Source organism: Marmota marmota, unplaced genomic scaffold, assembly GCF_001458135.2.
Source record: "Marmota marmota marmota unplaced genomic scaffold, marMar, whole genome shotgun sequence".
NCBI lineage: Eukaryota > Metazoa > Chordata > Mammalia > Rodentia > Sciuridae > Marmota > Marmota marmota.
Genome location: NW_025999960.1, coordinates 19,106,924 through 19,127,420, shown reverse-complemented (window position 1 = coordinate 19,127,420; position 20,497 = coordinate 19,106,924). Strand labels below are relative to the sequence as shown.

At 46.3% G+C, this 20,497-nt stretch overlaps 1 protein-coding gene across 3 annotated transcripts; it reads left to right on the top strand.

Moving 5' to 3' along the window:
* Window positions 1-3,783: 3,783 nt before the first annotated feature.
* Calcoco1 (calcium binding and coiled-coil domain 1) lies at window positions 3,784-20,048 on the top strand. Of its 3 annotated transcripts, XM_015493554.2 has the most exons (16): window positions 3,784-3,917; window positions 6,238-6,417; window positions 6,746-6,848; window positions 7,716-7,906; window positions 9,485-9,643; window positions 10,029-10,177; window positions 11,987-12,077; window positions 14,820-14,975; window positions 15,184-15,438; window positions 15,911-16,036; window positions 16,494-16,589; window positions 16,962-17,070; window positions 17,263-17,462; window positions 17,939-18,045; window positions 18,278-18,349; window positions 19,022-20,048. In XM_015493554.2, the coding sequence occupies exons 2-16, from the start codon at window positions 6,262-6,264 to the stop codon at window positions 19,197-19,199; spliced, it is 2,148 nt and encodes a 715-aa protein (XP_015349040.1). In that variant the 5' UTR covers window positions 3,784-3,917; window positions 6,238-6,261; the 3' UTR covers window positions 19,200-20,048. The 3 variants fall into 3 exon arrangements, with proteins under 3 accessions (XP_015349040.1, XP_015349041.1, XP_048658789.1); XM_015493555.2 differs by lacking the exon at window positions 18,278-18,349 and having other exon boundaries at window positions 3,870-3,917; XM_048802832.1 differs by lacking the exons at window positions 3,784-3,917; window positions 17,939-18,045; window positions 18,278-18,349; window positions 19,022-20,048 and adding an exon at window positions 17,593-17,927.
* Window positions 20,049-20,497: the final 449 nt, after the last annotated feature.

The following is a 20,497-nucleotide window of genomic DNA, read 5'->3' as shown; positions in this document are numbered from 1 at the left end:
TGGGCAGTTCTGTGCCTGGTGAGGATTCAAGAACCATGTCTCTTTTACCCACAGCACCACACCAAGGCCTTGTCCTGGCACATTCTAGGCAAGTGTTCTACCCCCTCAGCTGCATCCTCAGCCCTTTTAATTTTATTTTGGAACAGAGTCTTGCTAAGTTGCCCAGTCTAGCCTCGAACTTACAATCCTCCTGTCTAGCCCTCCTGGTTAACGGGCATGCACCATGCCCCCAGCTCAGCAGCTCTAACATCCTTAACATGTAGCTTTCAAGGTCACTGCACTTAAGATCATATGCATCAACCGCCCAAGGAAAGAACATGAGGGATTTCCCTCGAGAAGTTTCAGAGGCCAGATCTGGGAAGAGAAACACGTCAATGAAATGAGAAATTAGAAAATGTGGTGCAACTCTGTGTTAAAGAGAGAAACGGTTCTGAGAAACACCATAGCAGGCTCCACCTCACTTAGCATTTAAGATGCTCTTTAAGACTATTTAAGACTCTGGTTTAAACCTACCTTTCAAATTTTATCTGCCACTATCTAGCCAAGGCTATTAGGCAGCTTTGCTGCAATAAAATCCAACTCCAAATCTCGGTGACTTACAACAAAGATTTATCTCCGATTTAGGTATATGTGGGCTGTGGGTAGGCTGCAGCTCTGCTCCATAGGTCTCATCCCAGGACCCAGGCAGAAATAGAAAACTTCATGTGCAATATGCCCATTCTCGTGGCAGAGAAAAAAAGAGGAAACTCGGGTGCTTGACTGTAACATGAGTCACATCTGCTCCATTCCATCTGCCAAGACACGAAACATGACCAAGCCCAAAGTCAACGAAATGAGGCATATTACTCCTTCACAAGAGATACTGTAAGTCACACGGCAGTGGGCAGAGGAGAGAGGACATAACTCCAAACAATATCAATCTACTACAACTGACATCTTCCATATAGAGTACATGGCAGACAGTACTAATTAGTCCCAGCACTCTTTCTTTTTCTTTTCTTTTTTTTAAATTGTATTTGGACACAATACTTTATTTCATTTATTTTTATGTGGTACTGAGGATTGAACCCAGTGCCTCACCCATGCTAGGCAAACGCTCTACCACTGAGCCACTACCCCAGCCCCAGCACTCTTTCTTCAGAGTTCTCCTCAATACAGCCATTACCAATAATTTGAGTTTTTTTAAAGAACTAAAATTAGAGCTGTGGCTGTGGCTCAGCAGTAAAGTGCTCATCTAGCATATGCAAGGCCCTGGGTTCAATCCTCAGCACCACATAAAAATAAATAAATAAAATAAAGGTATTATGTCCAACCACAATTTTAATATTTAAAAAATAAATATTAAAATAAAAGAATTAAAATTAATTTTCTATGGGCTGGGGTTGTAGCTCAGTGTAGAGTGCTCGCCTCGCATGTGGAAGGCAGTAGGTTCAATCCTCAGCTCCACATAAAACTAAAATAAAGGTATTGTGTCCATCTACAACAAAAAAATTATTTTTAAAAAATATGCTAATTTATGCACCTCTCTAGACTACGATAAACACTATCCATTCCCATTTCTGAATCTTTGCTTCAACTTAGAATAAGGTTGCCCTTTTTTTTTAGTGTTTATTTAGTTGGACACAACACCTTTATTTCACTTATTTATTTTTATGTGGTGCTGAGGCTCGAACCCTGGGTCTCCCATGTGCGAGGCGAGCGCTCTACCGCTGAGCCACAACCCTAGCCCAAGTTTGCCCTTTCCAGTCCTTATCTTGCCAAACTATCCAAATCCAATCTGTCCTTCATATATCTATATTTTATATTCATTCTTTCAATAAGATTTATTGACTACCTAGCAAGGTACTTGACACATATTTGTTAGATAAATCTGTTTCACATTACCTGTGCCTTGCACTCAGCACATAAATGCTCAGTGAATACTTGTTGCCTGATTAACAGCACTGTTCTTAGAGCAATGGGAATTAACAACACATACCAACCAGGTGTGGTGGCATGTGCCTATAATCACAGCTACTTAGGAGGGTGAGGCAACAGGATCACAAATTCAAGGTCAGCCTCAGGAACTTTGGCAGACCCTATATCAAAATAAAAGTAAAAGAGCTGGGGAAGTAGCTCAATGGTAGAGCTTGCCTAGCACATGAGAGGCCCTGGGTTCAATCCCAGCACCACAAATCAATCAATAAATAATAACACATACCAGAATTTCTTGGGTGTGAACATGGTACACTGACTACTTGTGCTTAAGTCCTGATTCTACCACTCAAGGCAAGTCACTTAACTGTCTGCACCTCAATTTCATCCTATGTAAAATGAGGATAACAATAGGGCCTACTATAAAATGAGGCTGATTAAACACATTGCAGGCATCCAAAAAATAGGTTACTATCATTTTAGCTCTGAGACTGAGGATTTCTGCATTTGTTTTTGGTTTTTGTCATTGTTGTTTGTTTTTTATAAGCCTTTACTTTGAGTGGAAAATGAAAACTATGAATCCGTTTGAGATGTGGGTCCTTGAACAGGCCCTACTCTTAGCCCACCACAGGACTTCAAGCCATCTCCTCATCCAGCAGCTTGCTCCCTAACTCGTAAATCTTGACTAATGACACAGACACGTCACCTTAATGCTTGTACAGCCCAGTAACCTATTAAGTGCTTGGAGATCTTCAGATGAAAGGCACCAAAGGGCAGGCACCAGATACCCTATTCAGTCATAAAAGGGAAAAACAAAAAAACAAAAAACTCGGGAAAGGCAGAAGTCCCATAAGTTAGTGCAGCAGAAAATTAAAGCAGGCAGCTAAGAAGAGAAAAATCAATCCTTAGACTGTAATCCCTTAACACAGAGACAGGGAGATAACTCTGAATGCCTCTGAATAAAGACTTGTAGGAAGCGGACAGGGGGAAAGGATGCTCAAGTCTTTAATGCAACTTGAGGTGTGGGAGGAGTGTAAATCTTTCACTTCTTCCACAGAAAAGCAGAACAACGAACTGTATTGTTATCCTAATTAATTTAAGCCAGTTAAAATGCTTGGGCAAACAGGCCCCTATAAGTGGCTTGTTTGTGAGTGGTGACAGATCCTGAATTATACCAAGTTCCCTATTCAACATCATGTTTCTCATTCCACGGCTTCCACCACCACCTCAGGCAATACATCCTCTTCCTAGACCCAGGGGCCACTCTAGGGGAGCCCTGTCTGGGTGTGGGAGTTCTGTCAGCAACCCCTTAGCACAGCAACCCTCAAGTTACAAGAAAATGGTCAACAGTGTAGAACAAGATGTGTCCCTGAGGTTTGAGCAAAGAGAAAACTACTGCCACAATTTTGAATTTCTCGTGCCCTAAATGGTGACCAGCAGTGGTACAATGACAACACCGAATAAGGATCAGGACAGTTTCAACCGTCGCGAGCTTTATTTTCTTCTCCTGTAAAGTGTGCATAACACTAGACCTATCTCACAGGTGGTTGTGAATACAGAAAGAGGAAGAAATCCCGGAGAGCATTCTTTCCACAGCACAGCAACAGGCAGAACGCATTAGAGCCGTAAATCCTTTCCCCAACACCTCCCTCCAGTTCGTGCTACAAACCAGAAGCCACCACTAGCGCAGCCTGTCCCTCCTGAGGAATTATGGGCCATGAAGTCTTTTGGTGGCCACACCCTCGTGGACCATCACGGAAACGAGGACTACGCCTCCCAGAAGGCCGCGCGGAGGCCGCTGAGCCACCGCCCTCGGCTCCGCCCCCTTGAGCGCAGCATCCTGGGATGTGTAGTCCTAAAAGCAGCAAGCTTAGTTGCGAACCAGCCGCGGAAGAACCACATACTCCAGAAGTCCTCGCGTCCCCTCTCCCCCGCCCCTCCTGGAGTCGGAGTGCTGTTTTTGTTGTTGGTGAAAGGTGAGGGAACAGCTGATCGCCTGTGGGGTAAGAAACTTGGCCTAATTCGGGGGGTGGTCTTATGGTGGGGGGGCGTCACCCCACTTTCCAGCCTGTGAAAGGATAATCCAAGGGAACTGTAGAGGCGGATGCGGGAGCGTTTGGGTTTTAATACTTTACGTACTGGAGAAGCCACCCCCACGTTTTGGGTGTTCTTGGTTTCAAGGGGCCCCTGAGCAAGGGGTCCCCCTCATTGTCCTCAGTCTCTTCTTGGGCCTTCTTTATAAAGCTTGATACATTTACGGAGGGTTTGAGGGGGGCGAAATTTTTACTTATTCTCTTCCAAACAAGGTTTGACCCTCACAAACCCCACTCTCACCCCAATCCAAAGGCCTTCACTACGCAGAATCTCCGAGGGGAAAAACTTCCAAGTTGTGAAACGTCAAGGCATTCTAGAGCCCTAGAGAGTGGAGGGATCGCGCGCGCACCCACACACACACACTGACACCCATACCCATGTGAACATCGGAATCTAACCACATATACTTTGGGTGCCCAGAACTTTTCAGACAGGAAGAATGTTTGCAGCTGTTATGAATCTTCTTTGTGGGGAGTATTTAGAGGTTCCTCAGGCGTAGATCTTTCGAAACAATTTACACTCCCCCTCCCCCCAGGAAGTAATATATTTGGAGAAAATATGGATTAGTTTTAACCAGGGATTTTTTGAAAAATCCAAGCTGTATTCAATCTCTATTTTAGAGGAAGAATGTACACCTTTTTGTATTGCTGACCCACCTTTTCTTCTCCACTGAGTTTCTGTTTTCAGTCTGATGTGGGTTTGTGGTGTTTGGGACATGCACGTGACCAGTAGTGATGGCTAATTGAACACATCAGCTGCAACTGACCCGAGGCAGATTAGTGGGCTGGAGAGAAGAGGCATGGCTCACAGCCTTTGGTTGAGGAGTTCCCTGGATTGTTATTATTGTCAGCTTTCCTCACCCCACCCCCATATTTTCTAATTAACTCTCCCCAGCTACTTGGAACATCCCTTCTTCCAAACCCCATCCCATAGCATGTCTTCAACTACCAAGGTAGATAGATGACAGGTTCGAGCACTTAGCACTGCATCTAAGAGGAGCAGAGAGAAAATGGAGAAGGAAATGTTATAACTGGGTTAACATCCAGTCAGACCAGTAGGTATCCAGTCCTGTTTCAGGCAAGGTCTTCTTGCAGGCAAGAAGAATGATAGGTTCTTTTTAACTATCTCTTCCTTTTCTTAACACTAAATATACATTTCCCTTTCTCAAGGCCCCTTGCTTCCCACTCTCCAGCCTGTCCCCTGTCCAGGGGTGAGGCTTTCCTGGCTCCAGGCCCCCACATTCCATCTCCCCACACTACCACGTTCCTGCTGAGTGTTTCACTCCACCCTTGAAGCTGCCGCCTCCAGAATTCTTGACTTCCTGGAATAATGAAGTTAAGGGACAGAACCTGTCTTTCCTTATATCCTCCCCTTGCCAGTGTTTCTTGGATGAGAAGAAGCCTTCTGCTTCCCTAGAATTTACTGGGGTAGAAATCTCAGGAAGGGGAATGGACTGAGAGCTCGGGGGCCAGGCCCAAACTGTTGGTTCCTTATAACCTCCAGCCATATTCCAGTTCTAAAGACTCAATTATTTCTTTCAGAGATTAATTGCTGCTTTCAGGTGTCATAATTCATTCCTGGGTAAAGTTGGGTCAACAAGCTCAGAAGTAATTAAAGAGACCAGAATGAGAAGGCCCCATATCTCAGTTGGATTTTGAGTTCAAGAGCCAGAGTTGTGGGAATGGGATGGGGAAATGGAGACTGAATAATCTGGAATTCTGAAGGAAGTTAATTAAGAGTCAAAAAGAAGGGACTGATAGGGAGCAAAGCCTGGGATACTGAGACTTGGTCAATGAGGCAGTGAAAAGGGAGTAAAAATTACAGACAACTGAATACTAGGAAGTGCCTATGAGAACAGAGGGTACATCATGACTCCAGGGTGGGGACTGACTTGCAAGGCCAGACCTATGTTCTAGAGATTAAGAGTTATACCTTTAGGGCTGGGGTTGTGGCTCAGCAGTAGAGCGCTTGCCTAGCAAGTGCAGGACCCTGAGTTCGATCCTCAGCACCACATCAAAATAAAATAAAGATATTGTGCCCATCTACAACTAAAAAATAAAATATTTTTTAAAAAAGAGTTATACCTTTAAAAAGTCCCATAACCCTCAGGGGCTGGAAACCAGGTATACCCTCATCTCCAGGTATAGTGACAGGGTTGTGGCTGGGTATGGATAGAGCTGGGGTGATGGGAGTAGAGTGGAGAGACTTTTTCAACTCTTTATTTCATAGGAGAGCAGATATCTTGAGGGCAGAATGGAAGAATCATCACTAAGCCGGACACTGTCCCGGGGAGGAGTCAACTTTCTGAATGTTGCCCGGACCTACATCCCCAACACCAAGGTGGAATGTCACTATACCCTCCCACCAGGCACCATGCCCAGTGCCAGTGACTGGATTGGCATTTTCAAGGTAACTCTGAAACCCCTCTTGTCTCAGGTTTATGGGACATGGGTTGATTAGAATAAGGGGAATGACTAGGTTCTTGGATTCCTTATGTTGATAGGGAAGAAGAGAGAAAGATGTCACCAATGATAGAGGTCATCTTCTCAGCAAACTCACCTTCTCTCCATCTTAGCCTTGTTCTCTCCTTACACAGTAGTGTCCCCCCACTTTCCCTATCTCTTATTATCTTTGACATTGTAACACCACCTACACCCTGTTCCATCCCTCAGCCCCTCCACCATCCTTAGATGGTAGTTCCATTGCTACACCCCTTTCCCATCTTGGACTTTCACAGGTCGAGGCTGCCTGTGTTCGGGATTACCACACGTTTGTGTGGTCTTCAGTGCCTGATAGTACCACTGATGGTTCTCCTATCCATGCCAGTGTTCAATTCCAAGGTATAAGGGAAGATGGAAAACTGGGAGGGTAGAGCTAAAAAGAAGTTGGGATAAGGGTTCCGGGCTCAGAAATGTAAAAAGCACAGAGGATAAGGAAAAGTGAATGCTATAATACGAATACGAGCTATACGCAGTGGCCCATGCCTGTAGTCCCAGCTACTCAAGAGTCAAGGCGGGAGAACCACTTGAGCCCAAGAGTTCGAGGCCAGCCCAGGCAACATAGTAAGACCCCCAACTCAAAAAGAAAAGAAAAAAAATACTCTAATGAGAATATATGTTACAGAGCTCTCAGAATAGACTTAGAGACAGGGACTTAGAGACAGAAGGATCTTTAGAGGGCATCTGATGCCACCACCTACCCAAAGAAGGAACTCCCCTTATGGAACTAGCGGGTGAAAAGAAGGTGAAGTAGCATCATGTATTGAGCGGAGGGTAGTCATAAGATTCTGAAAGTCCTAGATTCAAATCTTAGCTCTGTTACTTACAGGCTGTTGGACCTTGGACAAATTACTTACCTCTTTGTTTCTGTTATATTAACAGTAAATGGGGATGCCAGGCTTGTAGGCACAATATGAAGATTTAAGGTAAAACTGTTAGTGCAGTGTTTGGTACAAGGTGGGCACTCAATACATGGCAGCTAGCATTATGATGATGATTACAGGGGGCAGTGGGCTTGGGAAAGAGGAAGGAGAGTGTCCAAGGAACAGAAATAATCTGTGGGAGGAGAGAGATGGTATATGGGCTAGGGAGCAAGGGTCTGGAGCCAAGAACAATAGAAAATGTGGTACATTAAATGAGGAAAGGACCTGCAGAGCACTTGACATCCTGGATCATACTGGGGTTCTGGGTCCACTCTTTTTCCCACAGCCAGCTACCTGCCCAAACCAGGAGCACAGCTCTACCAGTTCCGATATGTGAACCGCCAGGGCCGGGTGTGTGGTCAGAGCCCTCCCTTCCAGTTCCGAGAGCCAAGGCCCATGGATGAGCTGGTGACCCTGGAGGAGGCTGATGGAGGCTCTGACATCCTGCTGGTTGTCCCCAAGGCCACCGTGCTTCAAGTGAGAAAAGAGCAATAGACTTGCTTGTGGGCAAGGGAGGGGAAGAGAACATTGTAAGGGGCCCTTCCCACTTCCCTCTCCCCTCATTTATGGCCTCAACTAAAGATCTCACCGAGTTTTACTGTCAAGAAAGTTTCAACCTTGCTAGGTACATATGTAGCTCAGTGGACAGTTTCAACCTTGTCATAGACATGGACTTGTGAATCAGGAAAGCAAGCCACTCACAGGCCATGTGACTCACAATTTCGTAAGAATTTTTTGAGACTTCCTTCTGTGAGCACTACATCCTGCCCTAGGCCCTAGAGGAAAATCCAAAGGGTAGATGAGGCCACTGAGAAGCAGTAAGGATGAGGCCTGTCTCCTGGGCAGGTGAGCAGGCAGAGCATATAGGAGTGCCCAGACCTCTCCCATCCAGTAGCACAGGCGCTGACCATGTTCTTGGTACTTTGAATGTGATGACTCCAAGTTGAGATATAATCTATTTTTTAATATTTAAAAAAAAGGACTGTGAAATATCCCAATAATTTTTATACTGATTACATGTCAAAATGATAATATTTTAGACCAGATTAGATAACATTATAAAATTAATTTTACATTTACTTTTACATTTACACTTACTTACTTTTTTAAGTGACTAGTGGAAAATTTAAACATACATGTGGCTTATATCATATTCCCAGTGGGCCAAATAGAGAAGAATTAGGGAGCAGAGGCAGATATTATCCAGAAAGCATTCCTGAAGGAAAGCAAAGGCCAGGGCAAGGTGGGAGCACATTTGTTCCCCAGATGAGAGGAAAGGGCCGAGGAGGCTCAGAAGGTGTGAGTGGATAGCTTTTCTGTGATTTAGACAAATTCCTGCCCTCTAGAATCCCAAGTCTAATAAATAAATAGAATCAAACCAAGAATAGAAAGATGGTCACACCTCACCTAGGTCAGAGATGTGTGAGCTCCTACTTGGTGTTCTGTTTTCACAATCATTACTCTTATTTTAAGCCTCACAACAACCCAGATTAAGGGGTCACATCACAGATGAAGATGCAGAGGCTCAGAGGAGTTCAATAATTTGTTTTAATATACCTATTAAAAATTGTATTGGAGAGGGGCTGGAGTTGTAGTTCAGTGGCAGAGGCTTTCCTGGCACATGTGAGGCACTGGGTTCAATTCTCAGCACTGCATATAAATTTAAAAAAATAATAAAGTCCATCAACAACTGAAAAAATATTTTTAAAAACATTGTACTGGAGATTTGACCCAAGTGTTTCCAAGTCTAGAACAGATTGGGTAAACTTAGGAGACCTCCCTGTTCTTGTCTGTGCCTCAGGCCAGACATGGGATTTTTGCGGCTGCTGGGTGAAGAAGGTACCAGACCTGGGGTGGGAAGGTAAGAGGGGTGGCAGAAGAGTGCCGACTGGTGTGTCTGAGTAGGTGGTGGACAGGGACTCTGCAGCCTCACCTGATCACCCCTTCATGGCTCATATTGCCATGGCTTCCCAACCCTGAAGTGCATCTGGGGAGTGATGGGGCCTTATAATGGGTGCTTTGCAGACACACCCTCTTCTCATTCTGCCCCCGTAGAACCAACTGGATGAGAGCCAGCAAGAACGGAATGACCTGATGCAGCTGAAGTTGCAGCTGGAGGGGCAGGTGGCAGAGCTGAGGAGCAGAGTGCAAGAGCTTGACACGGCTTTGGTGACTGCCAGGCAGGAGCATGCAGAGCTGACAGAGCAGTACAAGGTGGGAGTTGGGCCTGGTCAAGGGCTGGGCTTGGCTGCTCACCCAGCATCTGAAATTGGAACCCAGTAACACGAGGGAAGGAGATGTTGGTGGGCTTTAAAAATGGTTCTGACATCAAGAAAATAGACTTAAGGCTAACAGGTGGGTTTAAACTGAAATACAAAAGATATGTCCCAAATTTGTAGTAAGACTTGGTTCTCTGACCATGGGGATGTAAGATGGGCCAGCTGTCTTCCCAGGTGAGGGAATGTCCTGGGCAGGCTTTTCAGGGAAGGCAGTGGGTGGGTGGGAGTTTAACATATGTATGCTCCTCCTAATTCTTTGTCTTTTTCTTTGAGAGATGAGTCTCAACCTCCCTCTTCTTCTGTGGGACCTTTAATTCCAGGGGCTTTCCCGGTCCCATGGGGAGCTCACAGAAGAGAGGGACATCCTGAGCCGTCAACAGGGAGACCATGTGGCACGCATCCTAGAGCTGGAAGATGACATTCAGACCATCAGTGAGAAAGTGCTGACAAAGGAGGTGGAGCTGGACAGGTTAGGGGACTTTCTGCCCCTTTTTATGCCCTTTATTTCCTGGGACCCCCACCCTCTAGCCTCCTATTGCAGGCAGACAAATCTCTGTCTCACCTTATTTCTCTGTCTCTTCTCAACATCACTCAGAGTATTTCAACTACCATCAGTGTTTCTACCTAGCTCTTTTTCATCTTTCCAAATGCTATTCAGTATTCATTATTTTCAGAAATAATTATGATTACCATTTATTGTGCAGCCAAAGCTCAGCAAGACCTAGGAGTGGAGGATTTGGAAGAAGAGAATGGGTAGAATAGTCAATGCAAGATAAGAAAGGATGGATTTCAAATTTTACCACAGGAAAGATAGGATTAGACTCTGTTTTCACTTAAGAAATTCTAGAGCTAGTGATCCAGGAATCTGGGTCTCTCCCTTGAAAAAAAGTATAAATCTTAGGGGCTTGGGGATTTAGCTCAGTAGCAGAGCATTTACCTAGCATGAGCAAGGCCCTGAGTTTGTTTCTCAGCCCTGAAGAAAGAAAAAATCATAGAATATTAGCATTGAGAGTAATGTAAGGTATATTAGAGGAGGTCGTTCTGAAGAGACAGCCTCTTTCAATTTTGGACAGCTGACACTTTAGTCTTATGTATAGGACCAAACTCTACCTTGATGTACCTTACCAATGGGTCCTGGGTTAGATCTTTGGAGCTATAAAGAATAAATGTTTCTTCTCTCAGAAAACTGTTATTTCTACCAAATAGCATAAATATTGACTATTTTCCATGTTTGTCCTTTAAATTTTTACCAGGTTAAATTCTCCAATTCTTTCATTGATCAAATATACTAATTTTCTTTCAGTACTGGTAGATTTGATATTTTTAAAAACTCTTTAAAGGAAAACGTTCTTCTGCCCAAGGCCCAGAATAAAAAGTGAGTTGATATAAGAGGCTTCTTTAGGATACACTAGTGTTGCCTTTAGGAGACACTCGATGTGTATGTTCTCAGGGACTATCTGGACCAGGGGTCAGCAGACTATGACCCACATGTCAAATCTAGTTTATCACCTGGTTTTGTACAGCCCATAAGTAAGAATGGGTTTTTAGATGTTTCATTGGTTGAAGAATAGATTAAAATAATAATAATATTTTGTGATATGAAAATTACATGAAATTCAAATCCCAGTGTTCATAAGTGAAGCTTTATTATAATACCTGCTTATTTACTTACTGTATACGATGGCTGCTTTCACAGACAGTGGCAGAGTTGAGTAATTATTACAGGGACCACATGGCCTGCAAAGCTTCAAATAGTTACTCTCAGGCCCTTTATCAAAAAAGTCTGCCGGGGCTGGGGATGTGGCTCAAGTGGTAGCGCGCTCGCCTGGCATGCGTGCGGCCCAGGTTCGATCCTCAGCACCACATACAAACAATGATGTTGTGTCCGCCGATAACTAAAAAATAAATATTAAAAAAAAAAAAAAAAAAAGTCTGCCAACTTCTAATCTAGAACAAAAGTTTATAAACAATAGTGACTGCTCTTGATCTAGAAAAAAAACTGGATTCTAGTCTTTCAATTGAGTAAAAATAGGGAGCCTTCAGCAGAACATTCCTTAAAAGTGATAACTTAACAAGAAAAGAAAATGGTTACATTTCTCAGTTTTGCTCAAGAACCAGATATCTTGAGTTCTTGGGACTTGGAATTGGGTCCTTTTGTTGGGGGACTTGAGCATCTGGAGCCAAATGGAGCAGGAACACTAGAAGAAGAGCACAGGACAGAAGTCTGGGTCCTTCTCTGGATGACCTTTTGATCTGACATGTCATTCCCCACTCACAGGGTCAGAGACGCAGTTAAGGCCCTGACTCGGGAACAAGAGAAGCTCCTGGGGCAGCTGAAGGAAGTCCAAGCAGACAAGGAGCAAAACGAGGTAAGCACGGGCTCAGAGCTGGTGTGCTTTCTCAGCTGTTCATGGAGCCCTTTCTGAGTGCTGGGACAAAAATGTGAAGAAGACCCTGTGGGCACTCTATTTCAGAACATAGTACCACACCCAGATTGAAATCAGTGAAAGTGGAATATAAGGAATGTCACAAGGGAAATCTAATACAGTATTATGGGACTCCAAAGAGTTGGATGAGAGCATATCTTAGAAACATTAGAAAAGGCTGTTAAAAGGAAGTCATGAACTAGACTCCTACTTCAAATATTATTGGCTGTAGAGCCCCATCTTCCCCATCCCCAATGAAGTTTTACATCTTATATAGAACCTCACTAAATAAATAAAAGCAATATTTTATTACTATAAATTTATTTCTTATGAATTTAAACATAAACATTAATTTATAAGGTAATGAAAGCAATTAAGTAAGTTTGATGGATACCAAACTTTGAAATTAAGGATTATGGATGACTGTTCTGTCAGCCTTAGCAGCCAATGCATTCCTATGTTCTGTTTGGATTGTACAACATTGAGAACACCTTGAGTCACCACACAAGTAGGTGCAAGCGGTAACAGTTTTTGAACTGTTCATCTTACAGTCTCAGTTTACTCTTCACTTCAATAGAAAATACAATAGAAATTTTATTCTGAGGTTTGCACAAAAATGAATTAACCTAGAAACACAAATTGATGGATTGGTGATCTTCTTCAGTATGTCAACTTGTGAGTCTATGTGCTATTTTTAAACATAATTTTCAAAAAAGTTAGAACAATTTGGGGCTGGAATCTAAGTTGGGTAGAATGCTTATATAGCATGTACCAGGCCTTGCGTTTCATCCCAGCACTAAAAATCATAACAATAATAATAACAAGTTCAGGACTATGGTTATGGCTCAACGGTAGAGTGCTCGCCTAACACATGCAAGGCCCTGGATTTGATCCTCAGCACCACATATAAATAAATAAAGGTATTGTGTCCAACTACAACTAAAAAAATAAATAAATATTTTAAAAATAATAATAACAAGTTCAAATCAAATATTTGCAGAACCCCTCAATTGCTTCCTCAGAATTTTGGACTTCTATAGAGTATGGTTTGAAAACTCTTTGCTCAGAAGTGAGGAATGGGTAGAATTTGAGTAGACAGAAAGGGAGGCTGCTTTAAGAATAGGGAGAGATAGGAGCAAAGGCTTAGAGACCAGAATACATATTCAGAGCAGGTGAATGTGTGAGTGAAGAGTCTGAGACAAGGCTTAGGTCAGATTGTAGAGGATCTTGACTTAATTCTTTAAGCAGTGAGAAGCATTGGTAGTTTTCAAGCAGGGATGATATGTACTTAAAGAATTATATTTAAAGAAGTTTAATCTGAAAATGGGCACGGTGGCGCACACCTGTATTCCCAGCAACTCGGGAGGCTGAGACAGGAGGATTGCGAATTCAAAGCCCACCTCAGCAATGGTGAGGTGCTAAGCAACTCAGTGAGGCCCTGACTCTAAATAAAATACAAAATAGGGCTGGGGATGTGGCTCAGTGGTCAAGTACCCCTGAGTTCAATCCCTGGTACCCCCCAAGAAAAGTTTAATTTGGTTGCCTTGTGAAAAATAAACTAGTTATTGAGGTTATTCAGTCAACCAAGCAAAAAATGACTAGAGCCTAAGCTAATATGGTTGCAACAGTAATAAAAAAAGAAAGCAAGGCTGGTGGCACATGCCTATAATCCCAATGATTCAGGAGGCTGAGGCAGGAGGATCACAAGTTTAAGGCCAGCCTCAGCAATTGAGCAAGGCTTTGAGCAATTTAGTGAGACCCTGACTCAAAATAAAAAATTAAAAGGGCTGGGGATGTGGCTCAGTGTAAAGCATCCCAGGGTTTAAAAAAGTAATTAATGAATTAAATTTTTAAAAAAGAATAGGGCACAGTGTCACTTGCCTGTAATCTCAGACTCAGGAGGATCACAAATTCAAGGCCAGCCTTAGCAACTTAGCAAGACAGCCTCAAAATTAAAAATAAAAATGGCTGGGGAAATATCTCAGTGGTAAAATAGAAGATGGAGAAGCAATAGGCTTTTTGGTAGGCAACTAGAGAGAACAGAACCATGCGTGGCACCAAGGTATCTAGCCTGGGTGGCTTGGGAGCTAGTTTGTTACTGAGAGTAAGAGTAGAAAAGACTAGGGTGAGTGGTAGAATATGTTGAGTTTGAGGGGCTGGCAGGACATTCAGACTGGGTTTTGATTTAAATCAAAAAGCAGGGCTGGGTGCATTGGCACACACCTGTGATCCCAATGACTTAGGAGGCCGAGGCAGGAGGAACAAGGCCAGCCTCAGGAATCTAGTGAGACCCTGTCTCAAAATAAAAAGTTTTGGGAACGTAGCTCATGATAGAGCACTTGCCTAGCATGTTTGGGCCCTGGGTTTAGTCACCAGTAACACACGTGCATATGCACATGTGCATACACACACACAACGTAAAATGGGAAAGCAGAAGTGAGATGTGAGACATCCACATTGAAGACCCCAGGTTGTGATGTTGGAAATCCTTGTTTGGGAGTTGGATGTTCAAGTTCAAGTTCTTACAAGTTGAGAATCAAGTAGGGCTAGGAAGAGGTGAGCATTTGAGTTTGTATTAAGTCTAAGAAATGGAACCTTCTCCTCTATTACAGTGACAGAGGTCACCCTCTCCATGTTCACTCCAACACTTAGACCCCTTTTCTTACCTCTTTCCACTTCCATCAGGCTGAGCTCCAAATGGCACAACAGGAGAACCACCGCTTAAATGTGGAGCTGCAGGAGGCCAAGGGCCGGCAAGAAGAGCAGAGTGCTCAGGCCCAGAGACTGAAGGACAAGTTGGCCCAAATGAAGGACACCTTAGGCCAGGCCCAGCAGCGAGTGGTAAGTGAAGACCCCCAGGCAATAGGAAGCAGTTTATGTTTAAAAAGCTAGTTGTAGAAAAGTCTGGTGGCCAGAGACAAGGGGAAGAGATACAGCTAAAGACTAAACAACACAGTCCTAGGCCCTAATGCCAGGAGTGGGGAGTGGGGACCTGGTTCATAAATGTTTCCAAGGGAACTCTGACCTCCATCTCTTCCTTTCTCCTGAGGCTGAGCTGGAACCCCTGAAGGAGCAGCTTCGAGGAGCCCAGGAGCTTGCAGCCTCAAGCCAGCAGAAGGCTGCCCTTCTTGGGGAGGAGTTGGCCAGTGCAGCAGGAGCCAGGGACCGCACCATAGCGGAATTACACCGCAGCCGCCTGGAAGTGGCTGAAGTCACCGGCAGGCTGGCTGAGCTCAGTCTGCACCTGAAGGAGGAAAAATGCCAGTGGAGCAAGGAGCGGGCAGGGTTGCTGCAAAGTGTGGAGGTAGAAGGGCAGGGGGACCTGGCAGTCTCATGGCTACTGCCCCCACCTCTATGGGGACTCCTACATATGGGCAGGCCCTCTGGGAGAATCTAAGAATACCTAGGGACGAGGAGGGGCTTGGAGGAAGGTGGAGATACACTGCTTTCTAGGCATGATCCACACCAGGGTATCCCAATCCCCATCACCATAGCACCTTCCTTAGTTATCTTCCTTGGTTATCTTCCTTGGTACAGAAACATTACTGTCGTAGGTACCAGGCCCTGACATAATGTCCATTCCCAGTCAGCACAGCACCTTGCTGTCATGTCCTTATCCTTCATCAGGGGGTATAGGAAATGAGGAAGGTAAGAAGGGAAAGTGGCTCAACCATTCCATTCAACAAAAGAAGGGACATGGTGAGAGATGATGCTGTTGCCAGTGGTGTCCCTTTTCCTTCATGACTTCACCTCCCATTCCTTTGACCATCTCCCAGGCAGAGAAGGACAAGATCCTGAAGCTTAGCGCAGAGATCCTTCGGCTGGAAAAGGCAGTTCAGGAGGAGAGGACCCAGAACCAAGTGTTCAAGACTGAACTGGCCCGGGAAAAGGATTCTAGCCTGGTGAGGCACCTGACCTCCATGAGCCCCATCTGTGTCCTCCTGAGGCATTTGTGCTCCTTCACTGTCCTGAGTGTGGGCTCAGACATGCCAGGTGCATGCTTCTTTGTTAGGTGGCACCTCAATTGTACACCTCCCAGCCCTTCTTGGTTTGAATATGCAATATCTGCTCTTGGCCTATATCTGGGCCTATAAAGGGTGACTTAGGAGAATTATAGAGTGCTCCCCTGGTATGACCAAGGCCTCTATACCCCAGACTAGGACAATCTTCTATGTCCACACTCAAGAAGCAGAGACTGAGACTCTGTGGCCAGAACAAAGATCTCATAGAGGAAGAGCACTGTGTGTGTCAGAGCAGAGGTGGGGGAGACCTGGTTCTAGATTGTTGATCCAGATCCCAGAGCCCAAGTTCTTGGATTCACATTCTAGGTCCAGGTTCCATCTGGCCCTTTACCCTCAGGTGCAGTTGTCAGAGAGTAAGCGCGAGTTGACAGAGCTGCGGTCCGCCCTGCGTGTGCTCCAGAAAGAAAAAGAGCAGTTGCAGGTAGAAAAGCAGGTGAGAACCAGAACTCAGCCTCCTGGGTGCCAGATCTGAAGATGTGGGGGCTTGAAATTCTGAATTTTCTTGTCAATTCTTGGCTTAGAAACTGGAATCTCTAAGAGGGCCCAGAGGCTAGAAAGGAGACCCAGGCTCCTCTTATTAAATGACTTGGCAGGGCAGGGGAGAATCACCGGGAGAAGAGAGGGATGTCAGGGTAAAGGAAATGTCCTGGGAAAGGAAATCTAACCTATGTTCCCCTACCTATGGTGAAGGCGCCTCATCCTGAGGAGGGAGGAGTTCATCTTGGAGCCAGCAGAGGCCATTTAGGCCATTAAGATCAGCATCTTCCCAGCCTCAAGCACCTGTCTCTTTCCTCCCCAACTCCAGGAACTGCTAGAGTACATGAGAAAGCTGGAGGCCCGCCTGGAGAAGGTGGCAGATGAGAAGTGGAATGAGGATGCTGCCACAGAGGATGAGGAGACCACTGCGGGGCTGAGTCTGTATACTCCCAATCTTGTGACACCTCTTCCCACTCCTCCTCCCCTTGTTGAGGAAGGAAGTGCCTTCTTCCTTCCCAGGCCCTGGCCCCTATTTAGTGTAACTATCTCCCTCATCCAGAGGAGATCAAGCTGATCTAGTCCTTTAGCAATGCATCCGTCTTTTTCTCTGCCTGTCTCTTTTCCTATAGGCTGCCCAGCGCCTCTCACAGACTCAGAGGATGAGTCCCCAGAAGACATGAGGCTCCCGCCCTATGGCCTGTGTGAGCGTGGAGACCCAAGCTCTTCTCCTGCTGGGCCCCGAGAGGCTTCTCCCCTGGTTGTCATCAGCCAGCCGGCTCCCATTGCTCCCCACCTCTCAGGGCCAGCTGAGGACAGTAGCTCTGACTCGGTGAGCAGTAAGGGGAGCCTGAGCTGAAGCAGTAAGAAGTGGGTAGGGCCACATACACCCAGGAGTCCCAGCCTCCACAGCAGGAAGTCTGTGCCATAGGGCACTCTCTTTTATGTTTTTGTTTTTGCAGAGCCGAGGAGGAACCCAGGGCCTGTTGCTTGCTAGGCAAGCACTCTACCACTGAGCTCCATCCCCAGCCTCCAGGGCTCTCTTTTGTTCTCAGGGGAGAAGAGGCAGACACAGCCTCTTTTCAAGGCCACCAACGGATACTACCCCAAAACCCAGTCCAGCCCAGTCCTCACTTCCAGCCCCTGCTGCTCTTAACCACCTGCTCCCATCAAAATGCCTCTCCTGCCTTTCTCTTCCTACAGCCCTCTGCCCACTGTCCCATCCTTCTCTTCCCTGATCTGTCCCCATGTGCTGCTCCCCCACCTTGGACACCATCCCAAACCCTATCCTATCTCTTTGGTCCCCAGGAGGCTGAGGACGAAAAATCAGTCCTGATGGCCGCTGTGCAGAGTGGGGGTGAGGAGGCCAACCTGCTGCTTCCTGAACTGGGCAGTGCCTTCTATGACATGGCCAGGTGAGTGCAGAAGAGGAAGACATAGGGGAGAGGGGACAAAGTTGGTGGGAAAGAGCGTCCATGTGAATAGTCACCATGCCCTGCTTCAACCTTCCCTTCTTGGCCTCAGCCAAAAGGAGGAGATGCAGGTGTGGTTGACATAGAAAATCACCCAGTACTTCCAGGTAATCTCTCCCCTGCCTTAGCAATGCAGCCAGGGGCCTGCCTTTAACTGGCTTCTGTGTTGTTCTAGCACCATCTTCCGTGGAGCCCAAATTGCCCTGCATCCCCTCTCTCCTGCCCCTACCCCTTCCCCAACCACCAGGTAGGTACCTAGGCTCCTTGGGAGAGAAAGGGAGGTGATCAAGTTCCCCAGGGATAGGAGCAGTAAGGAAAGTGGGACCCAGCAGCTATTTGACTGAACCTGAGATGTTGTCCCTCTTCCCTGACTTCCCTGGGGAACTCTTTGGGAGGGGGACTCCCCAGGGATGTGAGGGGGGTTCAGGTGCCAAATTGCCCCCTTCTGCCTTCCCTTTTCTTCCCTGGGTCAGGAGGGCAGAGTGTGGGGAAGAGAGATTTTATCATCAAGCCCCCAGCTCTGCCTGGATATGACATGGGCTCGGGGCAGGGAGGGGGTGACGCTGTCATCCTTCTCTGCTGGAGCAAGAAGATGAAGGACGATGTCAGCCTCATTTTCAGCCTCATTAGGCAACAGACGGAGATGGAGGGAGGAGAGCAGGAGGTTGGGGGATGGGTCCTGCACTAGAGAGATCAGCGGGACCTCAAGAAAAGAGGCCATGGGGATCTGGAAAACTAAGGCTCCACTGTTGTGGGGAGGAAGCTGCCCTAGGAGAGGCTGGGACGGAAACAACCAGGATGCTGCGTGAGGAGCAGGATGATCTGGGCCAAGGCTTGGGGGTCCTGCTCCCTGAGGTCTGCAGGTCAAGGCGGCAGCAGAGTACACTAACCCTCTCCTTTTCCCTCTGTCCCTCTTTAGTGGCTTTACTGTGGGTCCCCTGTCAGAGGCCAGCACCGGGGGCCCTGCCACCCCCCCATGGAAGGAGTGCCCTATCTGTAAGGAGCGCTTCCCTGCTGAGAGTGACAAGGATGCCCTGGAGGACCACATGGATGGACACTTCTTTTTCAGCACCCAGGACCCTTTCACCTTTGAGTGATTCCCCCACTCTCTAGTATATGCACAGATATACACTTACACACACATGCACACACTCATGCACAGACACACACTTGGGTCTCATACCTGTTTTCCATCACACCAGTTTCCATAATATTCTGTTCCCTAAGAACTGCTCCTCTGTGCCCTGTTTTCATCCCAAGCTTTCTAACTTCATCCTCTCCCGCCTGGCCCTTTTGTCCCAGGCAGGGGTCCTTCTTGGAAGCAGTGGCTGCATTTATCCCCTGAAAGCGGTTTTAGAGGAACCAGGATGGAGAATACCTTCCCCTCTGGGAATGGAATTGTCCACTGCTAGCCCCAGAGGCTCCTGGTATCTAGAGCCACCACACACAGGCTCCTACACACTCCCCTCTCTGTTGCCCCAAAGCCAATTCCTGTGGCGCCATACTTTCTCTTATTTGGGATTTATGTTTGCTTACCTGAGTTTTCTCTGGGGCCTGTATAGAGGCAGCAGCGTGGACATCATGACCTCTTTGGGTCTCAGCTTCAGTGGTTCCTCTTTCTGTTCCCCACTTGACTTCCACACCCCATCCCAGCCTTTCCCATAGCCTTAGATATTAAGTTTGGAGGTTCATTTTGTATTTTTAAGGATTCCTGTCTGTCTCCTGCCACCCCCAACCCCCCACATACACCCATATCCTTACATGGAAAGAAATAATGTATTTGTGCCTTCTGTGAGGGATGGGGGAACAAGTGATTCCAGGTGTCCTCATTTCCTGGCCTCTCCTCCTTCTCAAGGTCCCCCACAGCAATAAAAACTTCCTCCTCCCGCCATATCCCTCCCCTCTTATATGTAGTTTGGACAAATATATTTATATGATATGTGTAACCGTTGTCATAAAATGTGTGTTTAATAGGAGGTGTGACTAGAGCAAAGAGGGTCCAGGCCTGACTCCTAGACCCCGGGGGTGTGGGGGAGAGGGGCAGAGATAACTGCTGAGCAGTCATCTTCTCACTGTTCCTCCTAATAGGCTGGGGGCCGGGGGCTGGCACAGGAGGGAATAGCAGGTAGAAGAACTCTTGTCCCAAAAGGGGAGGTCTGTTTTGGATCACAGTGCAGCAGGGAGGAGGCAAACTGATGGGCCCTGCTCAGGGTGGAGCGTCCGGTGGGGCGCGCCTGGGGAGTGGGGCCAAGGTTTCCACTGCTCACACCATAGCAGCCATCTCTGTGCCTTGTGCCAGAGGACATGCATTACTCCCATCAAGAGTGAACATCATTCAGCACTCACTTAGTAAAAAACACCCTGAGCCCCATACCTCTGAAGAAAATTTTCTATT

What these genes read in the sequence shown, in the direction of transcription:
- Calcoco1 (XM_015493554.2), top strand. Translation starts at nt 6,262, where the DNA reads ATGGAAGAATCATCACTAAGCCGGACACTGTCCCGGGGAGGAGTCAAC. An exon ending in CAGACAAGGAGCAAAACGAG is followed by an intron (nt 12,078 to 14,819) that starts GTAAGCACGGGC and finishes CACTTCCATCAG; the next exon opens with GCTGAGCTCCAAATGGCACA. An exon ending in GCCAGGCCCAGCAGCGAGTG is followed by an intron (nt 14,976 to 15,183) that starts GTAAGTGAAGAC and finishes CTTTCTCCTGAG; the next exon opens with GCTGAGCTGGAACCCCTGAA.